Source organism: Perca flavescens, chromosome 24, assembly GCF_004354835.1.
Source record: "Perca flavescens isolate YP-PL-M2 chromosome 24, PFLA_1.0, whole genome shotgun sequence".
Classification (NCBI taxonomy): Eukaryota; Metazoa; Chordata; class Actinopteri; order Perciformes; family Percidae; genus Perca; species Perca flavescens.
Genome location: NC_041354.1, coordinates 14,863,317 through 14,890,989, shown reverse-complemented (window position 1 = coordinate 14,890,989; position 27,673 = coordinate 14,863,317). Strand labels below are relative to the sequence as shown.

The 27,673-nt window shown below is 41.1% G+C and overlaps 1 protein-coding gene and 4 non-coding genes across 5 annotated transcripts; all 5 read left to right on the top strand.

Moving 5' to 3' along the window:
* The first annotated feature begins 643 nt into the window (after window positions 1-643).
* Window positions 644-715, top strand: trnaq-uug (transfer RNA glutamine (anticodon UUG)). The gene has a single exon. It is a non-coding gene; the product is annotated as a tRNA-Gln (tRNA).
* A 651-nt stretch (window positions 716-1,366) lies between these two features.
* trnal-aag (transfer RNA leucine (anticodon AAG)) lies at window positions 1,367-1,449 on the top strand. The gene has a single exon. It is a non-coding gene; the product is annotated as a tRNA-Leu (tRNA).
* A 449-nt stretch (window positions 1,450-1,898) lies between these two features.
* Window positions 1,899-1,970, top strand: trnaq-uug (transfer RNA glutamine (anticodon UUG)). The gene has a single exon. It is a non-coding gene; the product is annotated as a tRNA-Gln (tRNA).
* Window positions 1,971-3,359: 1,389 nt separating this feature from the next.
* trnaq-uug (transfer RNA glutamine (anticodon UUG)) lies at window positions 3,360-3,431 on the top strand. Its single transcript has one exon. It is a non-coding gene; the product is annotated as a tRNA-Gln (tRNA).
* A 4,424-nt stretch (window positions 3,432-7,855) lies between these two features.
* LOC114550718 (zinc finger protein 501-like) lies at window positions 7,856-18,854 on the top strand. The gene is made up of 2 exons (XM_028571500.1): window positions 7,856-8,087; window positions 15,808-18,854. The coding sequence occupies exons 1-2, from the start codon at window positions 8,027-8,029 to the stop codon at window positions 17,103-17,105; spliced, it is 1,359 nt and encodes a 452-aa protein (XP_028427301.1). The 5' UTR covers window positions 7,856-8,026; the 3' UTR covers window positions 17,106-18,854.
* Window positions 18,855-27,673: the final 8,819 nt, after the last annotated feature.

Here is a 27,673-nt window from a genome sequence, read left to right as displayed (position 1 = left end):
AATGTCTGAAACATGATATTGGGAAAAAAAGAATTCCTAGTGAAAGAAAAAAAGAATTCCTAGTGAAAGATTGGTCATTCAGTCAGGATGGCCGAGCGGTCCAAGTCGCTGCATTAGTTCCTTTAGAACTAATGTCTGAAACATGATATTGGGAAAAAAAGAATTCCTAGTGAAAGAAAAAAAGAATTCCTAGTGAAAGATTGGTCATTCAGTCAGGATGGCCGAGCGGTCCAAGGCGCTGCATTAGTTCCTTTAGAACTAATGTCTGATGACTAATGTCTGAAAAAAAAGAACCTAGCAATTCTTTGTATTTTAGGTCACACGAATATGCGCTAGATACGGAATTGTGAGTACAGCCCAACCTTTGTGACCATCTTCATTGTCAACCCATGTAAAGTTAGCATGTGTTTGTACACAGTAGACCTCTCTACTGCTGGTTTCATTGTTTGTGGCAAGTCCTTCAAAACCTTTTCTTGACTTGCCTTTTCCCACATCCTCTTAGCTTACTAAATTATTAAAGTTAGCCAGTAATTTCTGCTTTTTCATCGTATCTACTTTGTGATTGTTGGGTGGCTTCAATATCATACATGTGGATATGATGTAAGAACTTGCCTAGCAAACTCATGTGGTACCTTCATGTTGTGTTTCCATGGTGTAATGGTTAGCACTCTGGACTTTGAATCCAGTGATCTGAGTTCAAATCTCGGTGAAACCTGGTTTTAAGCCAGAATACAGGTGAAAATGAACAACCTTTCCATATCTAACTTAAAGTAGATTTACAGGTAAAAAGCCAACGATGGCTTGAGGTGACTTGCTGACTTAACAGTGACCAAAAATTGTCTCTGTTGCTGGAAGGTGGCCGCCCAACAAATCTTCTAGTGTTCAATCGCGTATCAGTCTAATGCGTTGCTATGTCCCTTGAGGTGAGGGTCACATCGGTAACGGCTGGCCACACGACCTCTAGGAATCTGGTTCAGATCATAGATGTATTTTTCATGCTTTCACGTGTCTAATTGGTGGATGTTTTGGCCTACTGGGACATTTCTGGACTCAGGTGGACATTGAGGACAGAAACATTGGTGGATCTTGATTCCCACCACAGGGTTTAGCCTGTATTGCACATTGGGGTACAAAGTCAGTAAGATGACTTCACATCCCACACAGCACATTGCCATTGTCAAGCACATTGCCACCCTGGTGACTTTCTTCCATGTCTCCATACATGCCCATATATTTGGACAGACAATTGAGAAACCTTCCCTTGATAGCTATGACCTGGATGCCTAAGAACTTACTATATCATGACATATTTGATTTAGTGTATTATAATTTTTGTGACAATTCCTAGTGAAAAATCTTTCATTCAGTCAGGATGGCCGAGCGGGCCAAGGCGCTGCGTTAAGGTCGCAGTCTCCACTGGAGGCGTGGGTTCAAATCCCACTTCTGACAGCAAGTGTTTTCCTTTAGAACTAATGTCTGAAACATGATATTGGGAAAAAAAGAACTTAGCAATTCTTTGTATTTTAGGTCACACGAATATGAGCTAGATACGCAATTCTTTGTATTTTAGGTCACACGAATATGCGCTAGATACGGAATTGTGAGTACAGCCCAACCTTTTGTGACCATCTTCATTGTCAGCCCATGTAAAGTTAGCATGTGTTTGTACTCAGTAGACCTATCTACTGCTGGTTTCATTGTTTGTGGCAAGTCCTTCAAAACCTTTTCTTGACTTGCCTTTTCCCACATCCTCTTAGCTTACTAAATTACTAAAGTTAGCCAGTAATTTCTGCTTTTTTATCGTATCTACTTTGTGATTGTTGGGTGGCTTCAATATCATACATGTGGATATGATGTAAGAACTTGGCTAGCAAACTCATGTGGAACCTTCATGTTGTGGTTCCATGGTGTAATGGTTAGCACTCTGGACTTTGAATCCAGTGTTCTGAGTTCAAATCTCGGTGGAACCTGGTTTTAAGTCAGAATACAGGTGAGAATAAACAACCTTTCCATATCTAACTTAAAGTAGATTTACAGGTAAAAAGCCAACGATGGCTTGAGGTGACTTGCTGACTTAACAGTCACCAAAAATTGTCTCTGTTGCTGGAAGGTGGCCGCCCAACAAATCTTCTAGTGTTCAATCGCGTATCAGTCTAATGCATTTCTATGTCCCTTGAGGTGAGGGTCACATCGGTAACGGCTGGCCACACGACCTCTAGGAATCTGGTTCAGATCATAGATGTATTTTTCATGCTTTCACGTGTCTAATTGGTGGATGTTTTGGCCTACTGGGACATTTCTGGACTCAGGTGGACATTGAAGACAGAAACATTGGTGGATCTTGATTCCCACCACAGGGTTTAGCCTGTATTGCACATTGGGGTACAAAGTCAGTAAGATGACTTCACATCCCACACAGCACATTGCCATTGTCAAGCACATTGCCACCCTGGTGACTTTCTTCCATGTCTCCATACATTCCCATATATTTGGACAGACAATTGAGAAACCTTCCCTTGATAGCTATGATCTGGATGCCTAAGAACTTACTATATCATGACATATTTGATTTAGTGTATTATAATTTTTGTGACAATTCCTAGTGAAAAATCTTTCATTCCGTCAGGATTGCTGAGCGGTCCAAGGAGGTTGCAGTCTCCACTGGAGGCGTCAGTTCAAATCCCACTTCTGACAGCAAGTGTTTTCCTTTAGAACTAATGTCTGAAACATGATATTGGGAAAAAAAGAATTCCTAGTGAAAGAAAATAAGAATTCCTAGTGAAAGATTGGTCATTCAGTCAGGATCCACTAGTTCAAATCTTCTGACATTAGTTCCTTTAGAACTAATGTCTGAAACATGATATTGGGAAAAAAAGAATTCCTAGTGAAAGAAAAAAAGAATTCCTAGTGAAAGATTGGTCATTCAGTCAGGATGGCCGAGCGGTCCAAGGCGCTGCATTAGTTCCTTTAGAACTAATGTCTGAAACATGATATTGGGAAAAAAAGAACCTAGCAATTCTTTGTATTTTAGGTCACACGAATATGCGCTAGATACGGAATTGTGAGTACAGCCCAACCTTTTGTGACCATCTTCATTGTCAACCCATGGAAAGTTAGCATGTGTTTGTACACAGTAGACTTATCTACTGCTGGTTTCATTGTTTGTGGCAAGTCCTTCAAAACCTTTTCTTGACTTGCCTTTTCCCACATCCTCTTAGCTTAGTAAATTACTAAAGTTAGCCAGTAATTTCTGCTTTTTCATCGTATCTACTTTGTGATTGTTGGGTGCCTTCAATGTCATACATGTGGATATGATGTAAGAACTTGCCTAGCAAACTCATGTGGTACTTCCATGTTGTGGTTCCATGGTGTAATGGTTAGCACTCTGGACTTTGAATCCAGTGATCTGAGTTCAAATCTCGGTGAAACCTGGTTTTAAGCCAGAATACAGGTGAAAATGAACAACCTTTCCATATCTAACTTAAAGTAGATTTACAGGTAAAATGCCAACGATGGCTTGAGGTGACTTGCTGACTTAACAGTGACCAAAAATTGTCTCTCTTGCTGGAAGGTGGCCGCCCAACAAATCTTCTAGTGTTAAGCCAGAATACAGGTGAAAATAATCAACCTTTCCACTTTCCATATCTAACTTAAAGTAGGTTTACAGGGAAAAAGACGAGGTGGCTTGCTGACTTAACAGTGACCAGAAATTGTCTCTGTTGCTGGAAGGTGGCCGCCAAACAAATCTTCTACTGTTTAATTGCGGATCAGTCTAATGCGTTGCTATGTCCCTTGAGGTGAGGGTCACATTGGTAACAGCTGGCCACACAACCTCTAGGAATCTGTTTCAGATCATAGATGTATTTTTCATGCTTTCACGTGTCTAATTGGTGGATGTTTTGGCCTACTGGGACATTTCTGGACTCAGGTGGACATTGAGGACAGAAACATTGGTGGATCTTGATTCCCACCACAGGGTTTAGCATGTATTGCACATTGGGGTACAAAGTCAGTAAGATGACTTCACATCCCACACAGCACATTGCCATTGTTAAGCACATTGCCACCCTGGTGACTTTCTTCCATGTCTCCATACATGCCCATATATTTGGACAGACAATTGAGAAACCTTCCCTTGATAGCTATGACCTGGATGCCTAAGAACTTACTATATCATGACATATTTGATTTAGTGTATTATAATTTTTGTGCATAGATGTATGTACACAGTACCCCAATGTGCAATTCAGGCGAAACCCTGTGGTGGGAATCAAGATGGCCACACGTCCTCTGGGAATTTGGTTCAGATCATAGATGTATTTTTAATACTTTTACGTGGCTAATTGGTGGAAGTTTAGAGCGTCGGTAGAGCATGAGACTCTTAATTTCAGGCTCATGGGTTCAAGCCCCACATTGGGCAGTGGTGATTTTGAAAGTGGGAATCTCTTATTTCAGCACAGTGTCAGGTGGCTGTGGTTCCTTACAGCAGATCAGCTTTCAACCACAAAATGAGCAGTTCAATCTCTGCAACTAACAGTCTAGAATATACCTGCATTGTACGATCGCTGTCCAATGCTCACCTCCTGTTGCTCGGATCAAAATATATTCTGGTGAAAAGCATCTTTACCATTCTAGAATTGTATGTAAAACTCTATAACTGCAGCTTAACATTCTAGTCTGAAATTTAACATTCTCAAACATCAAAAAATTCGAGCTACCGCAATTTAATATTCCAGAACTGCAGCTTAACATTCTTGAACTGCGAATTGAGCTGATGAGAAAAGCAATGGTCAAATCACTGCTTTGATCATTACAACCTTTCCTTATAACGTCAGTCCTCTTAGTTTCCAGTAGGGTGGCTGTGGCTCAGAAGTGGAGCGGGTCAACTTTCAACCACAAAATGGGCAGTTCAATCCCAGTATAACAATCATCAGATCAGACTACAGTCTGGTGACAACACATCTTAAAATTCTAGAACTTCAACCTAACATTCTAGAACTGTAATTAACATTACAGAACTGCATGTTAAAATTCTAAAACTGCAGTTTAACATTCTAGAAGTGTAACTTGAGCTGATGAGTAAAAGCTAAGGTAAAATCACTGCTTTGATGATTACATTTTCCTATAATCTTAGTCCTCTAAGTCTCCAGTACCCTACTTCTCTGCCTATCTTTCCCTACCAGGTCTGACCAATTTGTTTTCCCTCCATCTACCACAAACACTGTTAAACTGTAACTTTACATTCTAGAATGTTAATGTTTCACTCTTGAACTGCATCTTAAAACTTCTAGAACATCACTCTATCATTTTAGAACTACAACTTAACATTCTAGAACTGCGATTAGCATTCTAGAACCTCATTTTAACATTATAAAACAGCTTGGCTAGCTCAGTCGGTAGAGCATGAGACTCTTAATCTCAGGGTTGTGGGTTCAAGCCCAATGTTGGGAGGTGGTGTTTTTGAAAGTGGGAATCTCTTATTTCAGCACACTGTTGGGGGGCTGTGGTTCCTTAGAGCAGATCAACTTTCAACCACAAAATGGGCAGTTCAATCCCTGCAACTAACAGTCTAGAATATCCCTGCATTGTACGATCATGTCTGATGCTCACCTCCTGTTGCTCAGATCAGAATATTATATATATATATATATATAATATATTCTGGTGAAAAGCATCTTTACCATTCTAGAGTTGTATGTAAAACTCTAGAACTGCAGCTTAACATTCTAGTCTGGAATTTAACATTCTCAAACATCAAAAAATTCTAGCTACTGCAATTTAACATTCCAGAACTGCAGCTTAACATTCTAGAACTGCGAATTGAGCTGATGAGAAAAGCAAAGGTCAAATCACTGCTTTGATGATTACAACCTTTCCTTATAACATCAGTCCTCTTAGTCTCCAGTAGGGTGGCTGTGGCTCAGAAGTGGAGCGGATCAACTTTCAATCACAACATGGGCAGTTCAGTCCCAGTACAACAATCCCTGCAACTAACAGTCTAGAATTTGCCTACATTGCATGATCATGTCCTATGCTGACCTCCTGTTCCTTAGATCAGACTAAAGTCTGGTGATAACATATCTTAAAATTCTAAAACTTAAACCTATCATTCCAGAACCACAATTTAACATAAACTCATCAACTAATGTTACTGTACAAAGCACTAGATACAGAGTTTCGTTAGTTTATTCATCCTCCAGTGTTTTGCACACACACAAACACACACACACACACACACACACACACACATCTCCTGCGCACCACCCATTAAATCCACATGTCCCGCTCCATTATCCGATGTCTACTCCTTCTAAACACTTTTTTTCTGGGCCAGTATTCAATATCTGCTGAGAGAGCTCCAGCCAGCACCCAGCGGGGTCTGAAGGTGTATAGTCCAGGAAGCAAGCCAGCGATCCGGGCAGGCACTGGCTTCTCCCATGTCATACTGTGGAGCTGCTGAAGTCCGAAGCAGTCGTACTAAATTTGCCATCACTTTTCCTAAAACGGCCCATATTTGAGCTCTACATAGATGATTTCTCCCATAAAAAAGTTTCAGAAGTGAATTTAGTAATGACATATCAGACGAACAATGCATAACATTTCTGAGATCTGCGCGACCCAGATTCACTAGACAAACTGATCCCAGATCAGTGGGCTATGTAAATGTTGGGGCGTGACAAAGATAGAAGGTAGAGCCAAATAAGGTAGGAGTTGACGAGTTAACGTCAACTTTTAGCTTGGTTGAGATTCGCCCATTTTCAGAGGCAGTTTCAAATTGTGACATTTGCAGAGGAAAGAGGTGTCAATGGGATTTAGAGGTACTATGTATGTCCTATTTACCCACCAAACTGTCGTTTTTCAACTATGACAAGGTAAAATCGGTTTTGCATTCTATCACCCCTTTAAAAGAGAACACAAACTGACAAAAAGTTTTCACTCTGTTTATCTTCCAGGTCCAAGCGGGACACATCCAGAGAGAAAGAGTCCCAGCAGAGGACAGGCTGTTGTTAATGAGAGTCTGATCCTGTTCTGAACCAGCTCAGTTCTGATCGCTGCTCTCTGTCACTTTGATCCATGCCTTTCCAGAGTAATGAAGTTGAGCCGAAGCAAAACTAAGAAACCGTGGAGAGTGATGATGAATCTCTATAAAAACTGAACGTTACACATTACTTATTGTTGTCTTTAAATGCCGGCTTTTAATAAGTGGACTCTGGCTCTAAAAGCAATTCAGTCAAGTGAAGAGCGAAGAAAGGGAGATGAAAACATGCTGTTTTTTGTTTCAGCCACTAGATGGAGGCAGAACTTCACTGATGGATAAACAAGATGGATAAGTGAAAATCAGAAAAATCATATTTTAACATTTGGTCTTTAACATGTTTTCTGGTGGTGACAGAAATCTTCAGAGGAATTCAGAGAAAAGGAACAAAAACTGTATAACTTGACTGAAGCTTGCCTGTTTTTGATGCTGAATGTTTCAATAGACAGATATTATGACATATTTCTTATTTTTCCTTTAGGGCTGCATGCACAATGCCACTTTGTGGGATTCCATAACTGTGCGATTTAAGTAAACAAAAAGGTGTGCTGTGTGCGTGACAGTGTGTACACTAATAACTTGTAACATTGGGGGGAAAAAAGTTGCACATTTGTTATGAGTTTCTTCCTATGCTTGTTTAATTTTGTATGTTCAGTTTAAATAATACACATTTAACTATTTTAATTTTCTGCATTTTCCTCTATAATCAAATCCACGGACCTATTTGGGGAAAATATGGGTCCAGGAGGATCTTTAATGGAGACTGTCCTCATCACCAGCGGGAGGCAGCAATGCAGTAACAGTGCCTAGTCTGCCGGAAATGGACAGAAGAAGAAGAACACTGCCGTAATTCTACAAGAAGAAGAAGAACACGACGACGACAGTTCATATTTAACCGAGCTAAACACCGGAGCAGTCAGCGAAGAGAAGCCGTTAGTTGGATCCAAATAACGGCAGAAACCCCTGGAGGAGTTCGTCCGTTAATCAGATATGGGCCGACACCGGAAACAGCTGGAGGTGGTTTTAAAACCGGAAACGAAGCTGCGAGGAGGTTTGTTTTCTTTCTACTGCCCTGCTAGTGATGCTAAGCTAACTTTAGCTAAACCATTCGCTGCCTGTTAGCCAGCTAGCTACTGAAGCGAAAGTGTTTTATATCGGGGATTAGTACAGATAAGTACGTATCTGTTTGTAACTTTATTAGTGAAAGAAGCAGCTGTGAATGGTTTCCCGAAAGCGTTTTCATGTTACAGGATTAATTAACTGAATAGCAACAACTTAATACCACTTAACAACAGACACGTGTTCCAACTTTTATTTGGAAAAAAGAAACGAACAGTACGTTCTTATGATTAATTAATCGTCTTTTATAACAAGAAACTGGTTAATTCTGTTCTGTTTCTTTCATAACGTATTGAACTTGCTTACTTGACTTTGTAACCTCAGTCGTCATAACATTCAGTTCTAGCTAGCTTTACACTAAGGCCGTGTCCCACTCTTGTGTGCTCCCTGTAAAATACAAACTAGAGGCAACACGCCCATTGTTACTAAAACGGTTCTTAAACAGAATAAAGCAGAACCGTTTTATTGCCAAGTGTGTGTGTGTGTGTGTGTGTGTGTGTGTGTCCTTGAACTGTAAGTCGTATAACTTATGTTGTCAGTTCATTTAAGCCTGGTCTTGCTAATTTAAATAAACTGGTGATTTTCGTTGTTTGTGTTCTTCACCTGCGAGCTAAATTGCACGTGGCTGTTGATTCAATATAATAGTGATTGCTCAACGCCCTTGCTCACGTTTGTATTTTTGGTGCATTATTTACATGCTGAAGTAGTTACACTGCATTAAGATAATATAATTAATAGTGAGTTTATTGTTATTTGCTACAGAATGCTTAGCCTATGTCAAGATCAAAGTTGGCCTATATAGTATCTCAAAAAATACAATTCACTTACATCTGAAAATATGCCGTGGGTGTGTGAATAGAGGTGAATAAATATGTGTTTGTGTTGCAGCGAAGTGTCAGTTCCGTTTCATGAGGGGGGAGTGGGGGTGTTCGGAGCTGCCCCCACTGCTAAAAAAAAATGCCAAAGGAAACACTGCAAGCTCTTTTATTAAAACCGATTGGAATGAAAATAAAATGCAAAGACAGGGTTTCCTTTACCAGTTTGAAAATATACAGCTGCAACACATGTAAATGAAAGTTATCTGAAGTAAATAGCCTAGGATATATTAGAAAATATATATCTCTGAGAAAGCTCCTTCACTTGTTTTCAACAACAATAACAGACTGATTATATGAGAAAGAGGACGCCCGGATAGCTCAATTGGTGTGTATATATAGAGGTTGGACTCCGACCTGCGGCCCTTTCCTGCATGTCATTCCCCCCTCTCTCCCCTTTCATGTCTTCAGCTTTTCTATCAAAAAAAAAAAAAAAAAAAAGACAGACAGAGGGAGAGAGGGGGAGTGCGACGGACTGAAGCATATTACTCACAGTGACGGCTGACTCATTATGAATGGGTCCAGCACGGGTCGAATGCGCTTTGACGGGTCAGCGGCGTTACACACGTCTTGTGTAGGCTATGAAATGTCTGTATCGTCACTGCGTTGCATTTTTATGAACTATGATAATGTGGCCATGGGTCACATCTCTTGCCCAGGTCCAGCAGGCTCTCTCTTATGGTGTAGACACATATAGCCGACGGCAAAAGAGGGAAGAATAAATGATGCCTAAGCTACATGTGTGCTGACTTGGATATAATTAGAAAAGTCTATCTAAAGGAAAATAAATAGATGAAAGCAATACAGAATGCATGACAGCCTTACTGCAATATTTTCCATTGTTTTTATATTTGGATTGTAATGTTTCCCTTTACATAAAGATATTTCAGGCATATTTATTCAGAAAAAGGTAGAAATGGGTGCATAAAAATTCACCAAAATGCAGGAAATTTAAGTGTTTAAAGGAGTGATGGAATGCAAAACCGATTTTACCTTGTCATAGTTGAAAAATGACAGTTTGGTGAGTAAATGGGACATACATAGAACCTAAAAATCCCATTGACACCTCTTTCCTCTGCAAATCTCACAATTTGAAACTGCCTCTGAAAACGGGTAAATCTCAACGGGCCGCCTAGTTGATGTCAACTCGGCGGCTCCTCCTCATTTGGCTCTAGTCTCTCTTTGTCATGCCCCAACATTTACATAGGCTGACCTGAGATCAGGTAGTCTTCTGAATCTAAGTCACGCAGATCTCTGCTATTCCATTACAAAATTCACTTCTGAAACTTTTTTTATGCGAGAAATCAACTGTGGAGCTCAAATATGGGCCGTTTTACGAAAATTGATGGCTAATTGCAATGTGTGTCGGAGTTCAGCGGCCGGTGCTGCCTGGGTTGCTACATCGGACTAATCTTTGTAAGCCCTTTTGGTGCGATATACATGCCGTGACGAAATTCAGAGTGTAAATGTACTATAGTTATGCCGAAAGTGTAGCAAGATAGCCGCTATCTTTACCCATTGGATTGAAGGGACACTAGCAGCTAATGAAACCTTCATATTCACAAAAAATGCATCAAATTGAAATCGGACACAACTGTTAGCTTTATAAGACCTTAGGGAACAGTTAATAAAAGTGGCGTGATGAAATCCAAACTGTAAATATACTATAGTTATGCCGAAAGTGTAGCTAGCTAACTGCGATCTTCCCCCATTGTATTGAATGGGACACATAGCTAGCTGCTCCTCCTAACAAGACCCCTGACGTTCACAAAAATGCCTTAAATTGAAATTGTACACAACAGTTAGCTTTGTAAGACCTTGGGGTAGCTGTGATATAAGTGCTGTGATGAAATTCAAACTGTAAATATATTATAGTTATGCCGGCAGCCGCCCAGCTCCGTGGAGCCCGGGTAGAGCGGTAATCCACAAACTGTGACTTTGCCATGGGTATGGAGCCCAGCAGGCTGCTGCTTTCTCGTCAGACTGTGTGGAGCTCCTAAAGTCCGACACGTCTTACCAAATTGGCAATTAGCCATACATTTTTCGTAAAACGGCCCATATTTGAGCTTTATATAGTTGATTTCTCGCATAAAAAAAGTCTCAGAAGTGAATTTGGTAATGCGGTGTCTGAAATATGAGACCTTCATGAGTGTACCATATTTGGAAGAAAAGCTCTTGTTAGAAATAGGGCCAAAACACAGGGATGCATAAGGGCCAATAACGTATCAGCTAGGGCTGAACGATTAATTGCATTTGCGATAATATCGCGATATTTTAAAACGCTATATCCTAATCGCAAAGGCTGTGATTTCTCTGAGTTGTAGTTTAAAACTTGTAAGGGTAACAACCAGACTCTGATAAATGACGTTCGGGGAGCTTTCACAGCAGCGTGGCCACGTTGTTTCAACGGTTTTATTAGTACAGTTAATCCCACGGCAACACCTGCATGCTCAGTGGCGGTTTTTGGTACGGGCGAAACAGGAAACCGCCCGGGGCGGCATTTTTTTCATGTCACATGTGGGCGGCACGAGAACTTGAAGAGGCGGTTTTCTGTTATTGATCATTTCACTGTGGGGGGAATTGGCAGATCAGTGCCCCCAGCAGCTACAGGCGCCCTGCTTTGCTGAGAATCAACACCCCCTACTTTCACAAGGAAATGGACTAGTCCGTAACAGTGCACCGGTGTGAGTGAATGATAAACACAAATTGACGGGAGAACTGGGAAGTACACAGAGATGGAGCAAGCTGAGTCTAAACCTTTCTTTTATGTCAATTGTCTAATTGATAGACACACACACACACACACACACAAAAAATAAAGTAAGTGAATTGTAAAGTATTTCTCTTTTGTATGAATAACTAATCAATCCTACCTTACACAATTTATGCTGGAAAAAGAGCCCCTTTGGTGTAAAAACATAGTCATTTTACGGCGCAAATTTTGAATGACCATTCCCCGTAAATAAAGGCTCCCCCTCCCTACAAAAGCCAATTTAACCACTGGATATTGTGTTACGAGACTAGATATCGTTCTTCATTTTGGATGTTGAAATATGGCATAAGTGTTGTCTATTCCTGGTTTTACAGCTGCATTACATCACAGTGATGTCATTTTCTGAACTTACCAGACTTTTCTAGCTGTTCTGTTATTTGCCTTTAACCACTTAGTCCTTATATCCTCATCACTGATGATTATTTATCCAGACTGATCTCATGAATTGGCGTATGTATGTCACGCCAATTTGTGTTCCGTTTTTGCGTGATATCAAGACGCATAATTGCATTTTTGCGTGTATATCGACGCAAATCGGCCGCCATTGACCTAATTTGAGAGTCAATTTCCGCCGTAGCGAGTAGTATAAAGGAACGGGGGATTGAGTAAGGAGGTAGGTTGGAGTGGCGGACAGGTAAAACACAGGACTTTCACCTGGGAGAGCCGGGTTCGCGTGCGGCAATTTTTCTGCCGTATTCTTTTTTATTTTTTTTTATAAGCCTTACCCAATGTTCCTTTCCTAAACCCAACCATTTATTGTGTTCCTAAGTGTGTTTTTTTTTCATTATTTTCCGTGTTTTTGTCACCGTTTTGTTACTAAAGCCTTTCCCTGTGTTCTTTTCCTAAACCCAACCTTTTTTTTTTTTTTTTTTTATTACAGCCGTGTGACGTTGTTGTCGCGATAGTACGTCGCGTTCTCGCGATAACCCGCCACGTGGTGGGTATGTTTACATCAGCTGTATACAGTGTAGGCATACACGTGGATAGCTGAAAATGCATACAATAACAAGCCATTTTTCTTTATGAAAGTGTCGTGTATATTTACGCAAAGTCATGATGCCATGTTGATTTATCAAACATCTGAAGGTGTAAATATTTTGTGAAAACGCCAACTGTCAACCCTACAATATTTTATTATAATATTATTATATACGTTGAAGTATATGGTCAACAACATTGTGATATCTTATTTCTATTGCCCAGCCCTAATTTGTATGCACTAATTTGTGCCTTTGTTGCTTTATTTAATGGTGGAAGGTTGATTGGTTGGTCAACATGCTCTTGGACGACCCCATTCTCATTGGTCAGACAATCGCTGGTGTTATAATATATAACATTTTCAAGCTGGTAAAGGAAACCCTGTCTTTGCATTTTATTTTAATCACAATCTGTTTTAATAAAAGAGCTTTTGAAAAGTGGCTTTGACTTAAAACTGAACATTTAGCCCACTTTTAAAAAAGTACAGAGCTATATATCATGTATTGCCATTCAGCGCTAATGGTGACGTGAGGAAAAAATTGGGTGCACCTAAATTTTGTGCTGGTGCACCTAAATAAAAAAGTTAGGTGCACCAGTGCAACCAAGGCAAAAAGTTAGTCTGGAGCCCTGATTAATTCCTTAACTCCTGGCTTTAATAGATAATGTGTTTCAGCAATATGTCTGCTCATGTTTAAAACTTTTTGCTAAGGATGCACCGATTCGAGAAATTCTGGGCCGATACCGATGTTTAACATAACAACTTCAATCAGACCAATTTATGAAACAAAAACAACCTTTAATGTCCCTTTCTGGTTGACATTAGTTATAACCTTATTTATGACAAGTTCTTTTCTGAAAAATAACATTCAAAAACCTTTAACTGCTAACTAATCAATGAAAAGATTGTTTCAGTACATTGCCCAACAAAATTATTTGATTGGTTTTAGCCTGATAAACAAAAACTTACTCAATGAGATTATTTTCATGGCCCAATAAAAAGCATGTGGCGTGGCTCCATAAACTTCATCAGACTCCAAAACCCACGTCCTCCACTACAGAGAAAGGCTGGTCATCTAAAGCGATGAACTCCATCACCTTGTTATTTTTTTCGCTTTGGCGCTGTCTGGAGGCAGCTGTTTGGCTTTCTGAAACGCCATGTCAATTGAAGTCTGAGTCTTACCGGGGGTTTGCGCTTTCTTGGCGGCTTCATTTTTCCGTTTTTGGTCAGCTTGCAGGTAATCGCCGTACACCGCCTCGTGCCTGCTTCTCAAATGTCCAATGAGATTTGTTGTGTTAAATGGCTTTCTAACAGCCCCCCCCTCTTGAAATTTCAATGGAACACGTATTGCAAACTGCAAAACGCTGATCTTTCTTTAAAACTGTAAAATATTGCCACACGACCGCCATCTTCTTTGTTACTGAGGAGAGTGCGCGGGTGCCCGTTTCCGTCTCGGTATCTCCCCCCCGCCCAAATAAAAAGAGGGAAAAAAAAAAAAAAAGTTTCTCCTGAGCACAGCGTTCATGATACATATAATCATCGGCAAATGTCATTTTTATTTCCCGATGGCAGTTAACGAGGCAAATATCGCCCGTTACCGATGTTCAGCCGATGCATCGGTGCATCCCTACTTTTTGCACATTCAAAACATATCCCACATTTATATATATATAACATCTGTGTTCTTTGAGATCTTGAGAATAAAGTTGCAATATTGCATTAAGTTATTGGTGTGCTGATATAGTAGTCTATATTCTCATTCAGATGGTCTTTACTAATTTGGTAATAACTAGGGGTGTGACAAGACACTCAGCTCACAAGATGAGAAGAGACCCAATACTGGGTTCACGAGACACTTTTTTTTTTTAAAGAAATTGTGAAATATGACAAATGATGGTCTGTTATTCAGTCGACCTACCTTTTTAATCAATTCCAAACCTATTTACTTAGAACATTTTTATTTAGAACATTTTACACACCACACTTCTTCCTTCCCAGACCCATCCCTACAACCTAATAAATCAAATAATTATTAATTTCTTACACTGCAGTATTTGTATCTTATTCTATATTAGCCGGTTTTATTTTTCGTGACCGTGTTTATTGGCCCTTCAATGTTTCATGTAGATCACTTTGAATTGCCTTGTTGCTGAAATATGCTATACCAGTGTTCCCCCTACCATTGTTTTAGGTGGGCAGCCGGCCCCTTTAAAAACATTAACAACATTATATAATTATGCTATATATTCCACAAAAAAAAAAATGTGCGCGAGATAAAGCTGTTTTCACACTCGGGCAATTCGCTTCTCGTTCCTCGTCTTAAATTCATTTTAACAGGCTGGCTACATTGCACACGTAACGAGCGGACATGCCAACATTACACTTTTGCTATCAATGAAACTGGCCACAACAGGCACAAGAGCAGTGCGTACTGGTGTGTATGCTCAGCGGAGATCTGCTCTACAAGTGTAAAAATAGGACACTTGATATTTTTTATGGGAGGTGTGTGTGCACTTTACACGGAAATGGATCATAAAGTGTCATTACTTTATACTATAATACTACTTACATTACTTTATACTGTAATACTAATACTGTATCTGCCTCTTTCCCAAAATTCAGCCTTGGTGCAGAATTAAAGCCACTAGAGCCAGTCCCACAATGAGCTTTCCTTAGGACATGCCATTTCTGTGTCTGTAGCTATTGAGGAGGGGGGGCTTTGACCAACTGCCACTTAGCTCATTTTAAAGTCATGATGTCTCTCTCTCATGGGTGAGCAAAATTCTCTGGGAGGGCAAAGCAGAGAAAAGGGAGGTAACCTCCAGATCGGCCCATCTCAGCTTTCATTTCAAGTCCGAGCAGGATACCCAGGGCTTGGTTTACACCTATTGCCATTTCAAAGCACTGGGTGACCAAAGGCAGGATGGGGGGAACTCATATTAATGTTACAAAACCTCATAAAGTGAAATTTTCATGCCCTGGGACATTTTTTTAAGATTTTACATTTATGGCGATTTGTTTGTTTCAGTTTTACCTTCAGATGTCCAGATGGTGATTGTTGGTGAAGAATATCAGCAGGAGTGGAGCTCCAGTCTGGCCCAGGTGGACACAAAGCCCCCACACATTAAAGAGGAACAGGAGGACCTCTCAACCAGTCAGGATGGAGAGCAGCTTCAAGGGCTGGAGGAGGCGGTTATCACCAAGTTTCCAGTCAGTGTCCCTGTGAAGAGTGAAGATGATGAAGAGAAACCTCAGTTCACACAGCTTCATCAAAGACAAACTGAACAGATGAAAACCGAAGCTGATGGAGAGGACTGTGAAGGTCCGGAACCAGCCAGGAACTCTGATTCAGATAATTATTTACAACCAGATACTAATGACCAGACTGGAGATTCGTCTGAAGCGGAGACTGATGACAGTGCTGATTGGGAGGAGACTAGAGAACCTCAGTCAGATTTAAACTCTCTAAATAATGATGCAGACCCTGTCAGTGATTCAAGATGTAGTACTGGTGAAAAAGAGTGTGGAGAAAAATTTGGCACCAGTGGACATCCGAAGAGACAATTGAAAACGCATGCAGGAAGGAAACCATTTAGCTGCTCATTCTGTAAGAAAGCTTTTAGACAGAGTGAAGATTTACATAGACACATGAGAATCCACACAGGGGAGAAACCATTTAGCTGCTCCGTCTGTAAGAAAGCTTTTGCAGTGAGTGGAAGTTTACATAGACATATGAGAACCCACACTGGAGAGAAACCATTTAGCTGCTCCATTTGCAAGAAAGCTTTTACACGTAGTGGAAGTTTACAGACACACATGAGAATCCACACAGGAGAGAAAGCATTCAGCTGCTCCATCTGTAAGAAAGCTTTTACAGAGAGTGGAAGTTTACATAGACACATGAGAATCCACACAGGAGAGAAACCTTTTAGCTGCTCAGTCTGTAAGAAAGCTTTTACAGTGAGTGGAAATTTACAGAAACACATGAGAATCCACACAGGCGAGAAACCATTTAGTTGCTCCATCTGTAAGAAAGCTTTTACAGAGAGTGGAAGTTTACAGACACACATGAGAAGCCACACAGGAGAGAAACCTTTCAGCTGCTCAATATGTAAGAAAGCTTTTACAATGAGTGGACATTTACAGAGACACAAGAGAATTCATACAGGAGAGAAACCATTTAGCTGCTCAGTCTGTAAAAAAGCTTTTAGAGTAAGTGGACATTTAAAGGCACACATGATGACCCATACAAGAGAGAAACAATTTAGCGGTGTGAAGTGGAGCTCCACTCTGGAAGGAGAGCAGAAAAACTCCAGTCAGGTTTAAACTCTTTAAACACTCTGAAAATGAAGAAATTCTTTAAGGTGATATATGTTATTATATGTGGCTCCTTAAAATGTTGTAAAAAGCCAGAAATCCAATAATTAGAATTTTAGGATTTAAATTCTCTTAAATATGTTTTTGACAGTTCTTAAAAACAAATTGGATTATGAAGTTAATTACTTCATACTATTTAAGTATTTTAATACTTTGTCTATTGGGATCCATGTAACTCCAATGATTATCTTATACATTTTTTGCAACTTAAACTGGACTTGAGAAATGAAACCGCCATTCCATGCAAGGGCTCTAAAAATGGCAGCTGTTCTTAAGTCACAAGGAAGAGCCACCCAATTCAGTCTCCCAGCAGACTCAAATACCTCTTTCACTGCTGGTATACAGATGGACTAGTGTATGTGATGTTAGCTGCTCACTGAATATGAAGTGAAATCCCCGCCAATTTCTAGCACTTACGGTTAAGTGCTTAATTATTATGCATTGCTCCCGGGTTGACCCAGGTGATCTCTGAATTGTCATGACCAAGAGATAACCCCATGTAGATTGGCTTTGTTTGAATTTCCAAAAGGAGGGTTGAACCCTGGTCAAACAACATTAGCCCGACCCTGGTATGTGGTGTGAAAGAGGTATACGCAGACCTGCCAACCTCGCAGTAGTTTTGCGTAGTAGATATGCATTTTGACATAAAAATACAGTGATACGATTATTACTTCAGGTGACTGCTTTGAGTTCACTTGTTGATGTGCAGTAGCCATCTCAGTCTAATTCTTGATGGTAGTAGGCAGGCTAGCAAAATTATGAATCCCACTATGGCCACGCCAAGACCCGCCCTACGAAGCAGCTTGATTGGTTGGGATTAGGCATTTCACCTTGAGTGGTTAAGGTTAGGATAGCCGATTGGTCAGGGGATAGGACCTGAACAAATGGGGTTACGGTACCTTGCGTTCCCATGGACGCCTGGTCAATAAATGCTATTGAAGGGCGGGTCTTGGTGTGGCCATAGTGGAATTCGTAATATCGCAGGCGGCTAAAACCTATGGCTAAAACAGCATAGCAGCCACGAGCGTGCTGGGAAAAAAAAAATTAAAGGAGAAGAGTTTGACAAATCAAACGGACTGAAGCTACCAGCTTCAACCAGCCTGCACAATTAGGATACAGCACAACAGAGACTGCGCCACTTGACCTCAGGACCACAACTCCCTCAGCCCTCACATGTATTGATTTGATTTAATGCCATCAAGACCTACGTTGTTGTTATGTTTGTTTAGTCAAGTAATCGGAAAGCCTCGCTGCTAAGTTGATGTTAGTTTATGCTTCACAACAACTAAGTCTTGCACCTCCTCCTTCCTAACCTGGTGCCTTAACTTACACCGATTTGACTTAAAACATCCATCCATACGTACACACTTTAAAGCAGCTACAAGGAACTTTCAGTTTGTGTTGATGCTAGCGACCCCTTTGGGCAAAATCGGTAGTGTTTTTACCACACCTGCTGTCGTAAAGATCTTTTCTAGCGCATACCGACTGGTGCCGTAATGTAATATCCACGGGAGGAAGGCATATATTATCATTCATTCATTTACAATAAGAGAATATGTTACTGATGCATCGTTGCATTTCAAGTGTTATATGGTAACTTTTACTGTCACTGTGTCACAAGCCAATTTTAAGCAAGAGTGTGTTTTAGCAACCAACGTAATTATAATAACTTGTATTAATAAAGCACCTTTCATGTAACCCAAGGACCTTTTTACACAAGTACAGGAAAAAAAAAAAAAAAATGCTAGGCCAACGGACGGAAAAGAAATAAAAACTAGCCGCTGAATAGAAGGGGGATGTTATTTTGTAATGACATACAACCATATCTTGCATTGTAAAGTTATTTTATGAATAAAATAGATATGTTACATACCTGTCTAGGAGGCAGAGGGCCAATTCAGTCTGTTTTGAATCCTTTACAATCCCGTAATTGTCTCCATCTCTTGAAAGCCAAAACAAGGTTGACTCATGTTTTTACCCGTCGTCTGACACTCTTCCTTTTAGCTTTTAGTTCATTGTTTAATTTCCTTTTTTTTTTTTTTTTTTTCTGTGATGGCCCCAGTATCAGCCATAACTACAACAGATCGTTTTTAAAAATTAAAATACAATTCATTCTATATAAGAAATCTCCTGCTACCTTTTACCTGGCTGCATACTCAAACACAGGCTTTTCTGGTGTTCCACCCAAATCTGGGACCCGTCAGAATGTGTAACTTTAGAGCTGGTCTGCCTGCCATAAATAATTTTGTGATTAAACGCTTTGGAAAAGATGAGCTGTCTGTGTAACTTTGTACAAAAGGGAATTTTGCCAACCTCTTTGTGAAAATAACTCTTTCACCTTTTGCTAGTTATTGGTACGTTAACTTTAGGGTTGGGTATTGTTTGGATTTTTTTCTGATGCCAGTGCTGAAATGGTGCTGGTGCCTAGAACGATACTTTATACCAGCCAACGTCAACTGGCGGCCCGTGGGCCCCATCCGGCCCGCCAAAGCTTTTACCCTGGCTCGCAGAATAATCATAAATTCACAAAATGTAAAAAGAAAAAATTGCGTTCTGTTATTTATCATTTCAAGCATTTAGAGAAAAAACTCAGCCCCCTGTATTTACATCTCTATTCACATGCCGGGATTCTCTACAGCAATGCCCGAGCTCCACACACACAGCTGAGCCAAGATGTGTGTGCGTTAAAACACGCAGCACCTGACTAGGAACGACACAGAGGATTACCGATGGCCGTTGGGCAGATGAACTCATGCTAGTCTCTTATCTGTAAATAGGCTACAATTAAACCTTTGTGAGTAAAAAGTCAATACTTATCAATGCACTCACCTGTGTAGACCGGCATAAACATGTAAAAAGCGGTATATCAATCTGCTCTGTCTGCTCAGTCCACTCTTGTCTACCGCACTGTTTTACGCAAACACAGCTCTACTCTGCAAATAGCGAATTTTTACAAACGAGCTAAAACAAAAGCTGTCGGTTTTTAGTCTGTTTATCTTAGTTTGCCGGAAATTTAGGACAAATTCTTGTAAACCTCACAGCTGGCTGAACAAACCAAACTCCGTTAGAGCGGACAATCTATGGAGGTATTATAAGACCAAAACAAATAGATCTGGCTACTTATTATGCACGTGAGTGACGCGATCGTTATGTTCAAGTTCTTTATTCTTGATGATAATAATGCTCGTATTATTTTGCAACAGCATCTTTCATTGCAAATGAGGCATACATGACGAGTGCATAGCCTGCTTATCAGTCTATTCGTCATTAAAGCTGGGCTTTTCCAGTCAACTTTTCGCTTCAGCGTCTTTGACAGTGACATGTTTACCTGACAAAAGCCGTTTTTTTTCTGCAAGCATTTTCCACCAATCAGGACGCTGCATGCTACAACAATGTTTCCATAATCAAAGACTTAAACCATCACTCCTCAGTGAGCTGCCTCATACTCTGAGATATTTTTTTAGTTAAAGAGCCTGTTATCATTATGGAGTTTCCATCTCTTTTAGGAGTTTGCTCACATTAATACATGTAAAAAAAAATAAAAAAAAAATAGCATCAATTCAGTAAGAAAGTGAAAATTTAGAATAGGTATATTAGGTATAAATTCATTTTATTTCTTTATTTGAGCTTCCAGCAAATCCACGTTGCTGTTCGGTCCAGTAGATACTGGTTGTTTAGGCACCAGTGCTGTATTAGTACTGGGTCTCTGACCGATTCCGAATTAATAGTTAAGTACATTTTATAAGACTTAAGTCACTTAAAGGTGCTATAGGTAGTATTGTGACGAACAAAACGGGTGCGTACGCCACGTTTATAAATGAGACCCCTGGATCTTCACAATCCCACGCAAAGGTTGTGATTTATAAAAAAACAAACAAACGGGAGAATGTGCGGTCCTCCACGCAAATTCTGAACCTTGCGTACGCACATTTTGGAGCACACAAAAACATAGGAAAATAGGGGGCAGGTTGAAAAAAAAACAAAGTTAACCTTTAAAGCTTATGTTGGAAAAAGAAATGTGAAGCCCACTGCATCAAAAAAAGCTCAAATTAGAAGCTTTGGATATAAAGGGATCATACACAATCTCTTCAGTCTTGGAAACGTTTAGGACAAGGTGGTTATCGTCTTTTAATGTTTGGATTTCCATAAAATAATCCGGTGGGTCACAGCTCTTTTTCAGCAGAGATAAAATTGCAGTGTCTGCAGAAAATGTTATGACATGCATAGGCGGCATTCACTAGGCTATTTTTAAAATTATCTCAGCACCCCTGAAAAATAAATTCCTTATCATTGTGATTTTGGGAAATCGTTTTGTGCTCAAACGTTATTACTTTTGCAGACCTGATTTTAGCGATGGAATATGATAAATGACGACAAGCTCAGCTCAGTTGTAGGCTAAAGTCAACAGCCTAGCTGCGATTCCCTGAACGAGGGCACCTCATCCTACTATCCTGTTCAGTCTGCGCCGATAACTTTGGGGAACGGTCGTCAGAGTATGGCTACTTTCAACCACTGAAAAGGTATGGCTAATGGAGTGAAAATTAAATCTAATCGAATGAACGTGTTAAGTAGGCTACAGGTGTAGTATTTGTGGAACCAATCTGTGATTCCCTGATCACAATGATGGCCATTATATCTGAATTAGCTTAGCTTATTCACCACGGAGTCCAATTTTGTTGTGCAATGTTAGATACAATTGCTAACTGTAGGCAAATGTAGCTTAGGAGTAGCCTCCAACAAGTTTTTAAAGTGTGCTATTAATAGCCTGCCGTAACGGCTTGAGCACCACTAAAAATAGCATATAGCGCTGCTTATGCTGCCGTTACCTCCCTACCAGACACTTTCTTATTTTTAACTGTCAATGCCAATGAAAAATAAATAATTCAACCTCACAGATCCGGATACGGAGAGCCAACGTAGAAGAGGTGAAGTCACCCTGCCCGGAGGAAGCCCGGGGCCCCGTCTGGAGCCAGGCCCAGATGGCGGGCTCGTCAGCGAGCACCTGGTGGCCGGGTTTGCCACGGAGCCCGGTCAGGCACAGCCCGAAGAAGCAACGTGGCAACTCCCTCTCCATCCCATGGGCCCACCACCTGTGGGAGGAACCGCTGGGGTCGGCTGTGCTGCTACACGGGTGGCAGTGAAGGTCAGGGGCCTCGACGGACCAGACCTGGGCAGCAGACGCTGGCTCTGGGGACGTGGAACGTCACCTCTCTGTGGGGGAAGGAGCCGGAACTGATGCGGGAGGTGGAGCGCTACCGGTTAGATCTGGTGGGGCTTACCTCTACGCACAGTCTTGGTTCTGGAACCATACTCCTGGATAGGGGTTGGACTCTTTTCTTCTCCGGAGTTGCCCAGGGTGTGAGACGCCGGGCGGGTGTGGGGATACTCACAAGTCCCCGGCTGAGCGCCACTACAATGGAGTTTACCCCGGTGGTCGAGAGGGTCGCCTCCCTACGCCTCCGGGTTGTGGGGGGGAAAACTCTGACTGTTGTTTGTGCATATGCACCAAACAAGAGTTCGGAGTATTCAGCCTTCTTGGAGACCTTGACTGGAGTCCTGCATGGGGCTCCAGTGAAGGACTCCATTGTTCTGCTGGGAGACTTCAACGCACACGTGGGCAATGATGGAGACACATGGAGAAGCGTGATTAGGAGGAACGGCCTCCCTGATCTAAACCAGAGTGGTTGTTTGTTGTTGGACTTCTGTGCTAGTCATGGGTTGTCTATAACAAACACCATGTTCGAACATAGGGATGCTCATAAGTGAACGTGGTACCAGAGCACCCTAGGCCAAAGGTCAATGATCGATTTTATAATCGTTTCATCTGATCTGAGGCCGTATTTTCTGCCGTGAAAGAGGCAAAGCAGCGGGTGTGGGAGAAGTTTGGAGAAGACATGGAGAAGGACTTTCGGTCAGTAAGGATGGGACACTGTTGACCTCAACTGAGGAGGTAATAGGGCGGTGGAAGGAGCACTTTGAGGAACTCCTGAATCCGACTAATACGCCCTCTATGTTAGAGGCAGAGCTGGAGGATGATGGGGGATCATTGTCAATTTCCCAGGTGGAAGTCACTGATGTAGTCAAACAACTCCACAGTGGCAAAGCCCCGGGGATTGATGAGATCCGTCCAGAAATGCTCAAGGCTCTGGGTGTGGAGGGGCTGTCCTGGTGGACACGCCTCTTCAACATTGCGTGGAAGTCTGGGACAGTGCCAAAGGAGTGGCAGACCGGGGTGGTGGTCCCCCTTTTTAAAAAGGGGGACCACCACCCCGGTCTGCACAGAGGGTGTGTGCCAATTACAGGGGTATCACACTTCTCAGCCTCCCTGGTAAAGTCTACTCCAAGGTGCTGGAAAGGAGGGTTCGGCCGATAGTCGAACCTCAGATTGAAGAGGAACAATGCGGATTCCGTCCTGGTCGTGGAACAACGGACCAGCTCTTCACTCTCGCAAGGATCCTGGAGGGAGCCTGGGAGTATGCCCAACCAGTCTACATGTGTTTTGTGGATCTGGAAAAGGCGTATGACCGGGTCCCCCGGGAGATACTGTGGGAGGTGCTGCGGGAGTATGGGGTGAGGGGGTCTCTTCTCAGGGCCATCCAATCTCTGTACGACCAAAGTGAGAGCTGTGTCCGGGTTCTCGGCAGTAAGTCGGACTTGTTTCAGGCGAGGGTTGGCCTCCGCCAGGGCTGCGCTTTGTCACCAATCCTGTTAATAACATTTATGGACAGGATATCGAGGTGTAGTCGGGGTGGGGAGGGGTTGCGGTTTGGTGGGCTGGGGATCTCATTGCTGCTCTTTGCAGATGATGTGGTCCTCATGGCATCATCGGCCTGCGACCTTCAGCACTCACTGGATCGGTTCGCAGCCGAGAGTGAAGCAGTTGGGATGAGGATCAGCACCTCTAAATCTGAGGCCATGGTTCTCAGCAGGAAACCGATGGAGTGCCTACTCCAGGTAGGGAATGAGTCCTTACCCCAAGTGAAGGAGTTCAAGTACCTTGGGGTTTTGTTCGCGAGTGAGGGGACAATGGAGCGGGAGATTGGTCGGAGAATTGGTGCAGCGGGTGCGGTATTACATTCAATCTATCGCACCGTTGTGACGAAAAGAGAGCTGAGCCAGAAGGCAAAGCTCTCGATCTACCGGTCAGTTTTCGTTCCTACCCTCACCTATGGTCATGAAGGCTGGGTCATGACCGAAAGAACGAGATCCAGGGTACAAGCGGCTGAAATGGGTTTCCTCAGGAGGGTGGCTGGCGTCTCCCTTAGAGATAGGGTGAGAAGCTCAGTCATCCGTGAGGAGCTCAGAGTAGAGCCGCTGCTCCTTCGCGTCGAAAGGAGCCAGTTGAGGTGGTTCGGGCATCTGGTAAGGATGCCCCCTGGGCGCCTCCCTAGGGAGGTGTTCCAGGCACATATATTACGGCACATATATTGTACGGACAAAAACACTTAAAACACTTAAAATATTCCATTCACATTATATTTACATATGCATTTCATGGAGGACTAGGCTCTTAAGAAAAAGAGATGTATTTTCCACATCTGGTTCAGAGGCATTATTAGATTAGATTATTCATGTTTTAGCTGTATAACCATATCAGTTTCTATCAATGAAGTAAATGAAAAAGTTGAAAATGAACATGAATAATCCTGTCTAAAAATATGTTAAGGAATATTTTACCAGTTCAAGGTATGTGTGCTGCAATAATCATGCTTTGTAGTGTGCTTCTTCCATCTTTTTTTTCACAGCAGATACCTTGAATCTGTTGATAGTTTGTCATAATTGCATGTCTCAGTCTATTTTTTTCTTTTTCTATTTAATCTTATGGGTGCATGCCCCCAGACTCCCCTAGCTTGACTGCTATCAACTTTTCATTAGGGGCTGAGCCCCCCCCAAAGGTCAGATCCTAGAATCGCCCCTGATGACATGATTATTTGGATAAAAACTTCTACACTCATCTGTGTATGAAGTGAAAAGGACAGGTGAGCTGACACAGCCCTGGGGGGACTGCTGTGCTCCAAATTTTAGGATCAGATAGAGTCCCATTAACGCTGACCTGCTGTCTACGTTTGGTAAAGAACGAATGATACCATTTGAAAATAAGTGGGTGAACTTTAAAATCATTCAGCCTCTTAATTAACAGATGTGGCTGCAGCGTATTAAAGGCTGAGCTAAAATCAACGAATAGGAGTGCGTATGAGGTAGAATCTTCTAAATGTCTGTTAATACTATGTGTCACAGCAATGATGGCGTCACCTGTGCTTCTGTTACTCTTATGTGCAAACAGAAAGGGATCTAAAAGACAACTGACCTCTGTTTTCAAGAACTGTATGATCATTTTCTCAAAGCACTTCGTCTTTTTGTGAATGTACACGAGTCAAACTAGCTCTTGTTGTTTCTGGCCGCTACCACCTCGGCAGTCAAAACGAGTCGATATCCGAATGCGAATGAACGGGACTCCATATGAGGCTCCTTTTTCAACTACAAGGTCAATATTGTTTTTCACTAATGACAAAACAACAAATTATCCATGCATTTATATTTATATGAAACTAAGCTTTAGGAGCTTTCCATCTTTACTCTCCTCCCTGTTACAAACAAAACAAAAGCTCAATGAGTTGCTTAAAATCTTTCTTTTTATTAAACTCTGGGTACACAAACAACGTTGTCAATGCTTTCGTTAAGGTGATACCATCAATTCACTAGATGGAGGCAGAAATTCACAGATGGACAAATAAGAATTACAAAATTACAAAATCAGTAAACAAAATTGAGAGATTTCTGAGAAATACTGTTTGGTCATTTTTACATCTATTCGTACAGCCTCTGGTGTTATTACTTACTTACATGTATGGGAAGGCAGAGGTCATGGTAGGAGGAAGAAGAGGATGAAGAAAAAGTTTGACTTATATAGGAATTTAATACTTTTTACAGTATATTGGTGCTGGCTGCTGTTGATGTATATGTTAATTTAATGTTTCTATATTGACCATTCAGTACTGTACCTCTGGTATACTGAATACATCGTCAATGAAAAGATTTTTTTTTTTTTTACATATATATATTTATTTGTTCATTTCTTTCTGTATATGTATTTATTAATATATTTTAACAATATATATTTTGTACATAAATTGTTTTGAATTACTTTGGGTTAAAATAAGTGGACCACCCTGTGGTTTTACAGTTTATTCAGCCGCAGAGAAAGCAATTATTTGTTTACATAAAACAAACCAACCAAACAAATGCGCTCATCAAAGACACAGATTTTACATAATATAACCATCACCAGATATTCACCAAAACTTGATTGAAAACAAGGGGAGAAAATGTTTCATACTTAACGTGGGAAAGAAAAATCAAAGCATTATACTGCTGATTTGTCAGGCCACTGTAAATGAGAAATGTTCATAATGACTCGCCTGTTAGTGTTTTATTCCATTTCCTGCCGTAAATATGCGCGAAAACAACGAGTTTTGAATTATAAAGAAAACAAAGTACAATCTCAAACGATAAAAAATAAATGTAAAAATATTAGGTAGTAGTAGATATTTAGGTAGGTGTGTGAAACCAATGCGGTACACAAATTGTACCAACAGTCATTACCAAAATGGCCTCGCCCCACCATTTTCTAGGCAAGTTACTATGGGCCATTCCATCAAGGCACATACAAATTGACCTTTAAATGGACGGTATTTTAATACTTTAGGCTTTGGTTTGTCTTGCCCAATCGTCCAGCGGCCCACCGGGGCAAACTCCCGATATTCCCAGTGTCCGGTCCGCCCTTGCCCGTCGCTCTACTTTCATTCAGCTGTGCCATGCTTCAGAACAGTTTCTGTCTAGCTGCAGGCAGAGGGCAAAGTCACAGTCCCTGCACTTCCATCCAATCCTTTTGAATTCTGAGGTTAAAGTCAGAATTCTCAGAGTAAAATCAGAATTCTGAGATTAAAGTCAGAATTCTGAGAATTAAGTCAGAGCTCAAATACATTTTTCGCCAGTGGCCCTAATCCTCTTCCATATCAATGAAAGCTCAGTGTGCCATAGGTTTCGTTTACTGGGCCACGCAGAGTTCCTTGTGCAAAAACAAAGCTGTTTGTGTCCAGAAAAGTTAAATACTCAGTGTCTTAAGGATTCAGATTTATTGAAAGAATTAAAACAAGAAATTCATAAAATCTTACTATTAAAATGTTTAACTAAATCCAATGTCGAATTGTGGGAATTATTAAAACAAAGACTAAAATATTTCTTCAGATTTAAATGTAGAGAAAAATAAGATTAAAAATATAAAATATAAAGCTTTAATGGAACAATACGTCAATACTTAAAGTGCCCATATTATGAAAAAAACACTTTTTCTGGGATTTGGGGTGTTCTTTTGTGTCTCTGGTGCTTCCACACACATACAAACTTTGAAAAAGATCCATCCATGCTGTTTTGAGTGAGATATGGTTTCTGAATGTGTCCTGCCTTCAGTCTCCTAGTGAGCTGTTCAAAATCGGCTCGGACTGTGACGTCACAGT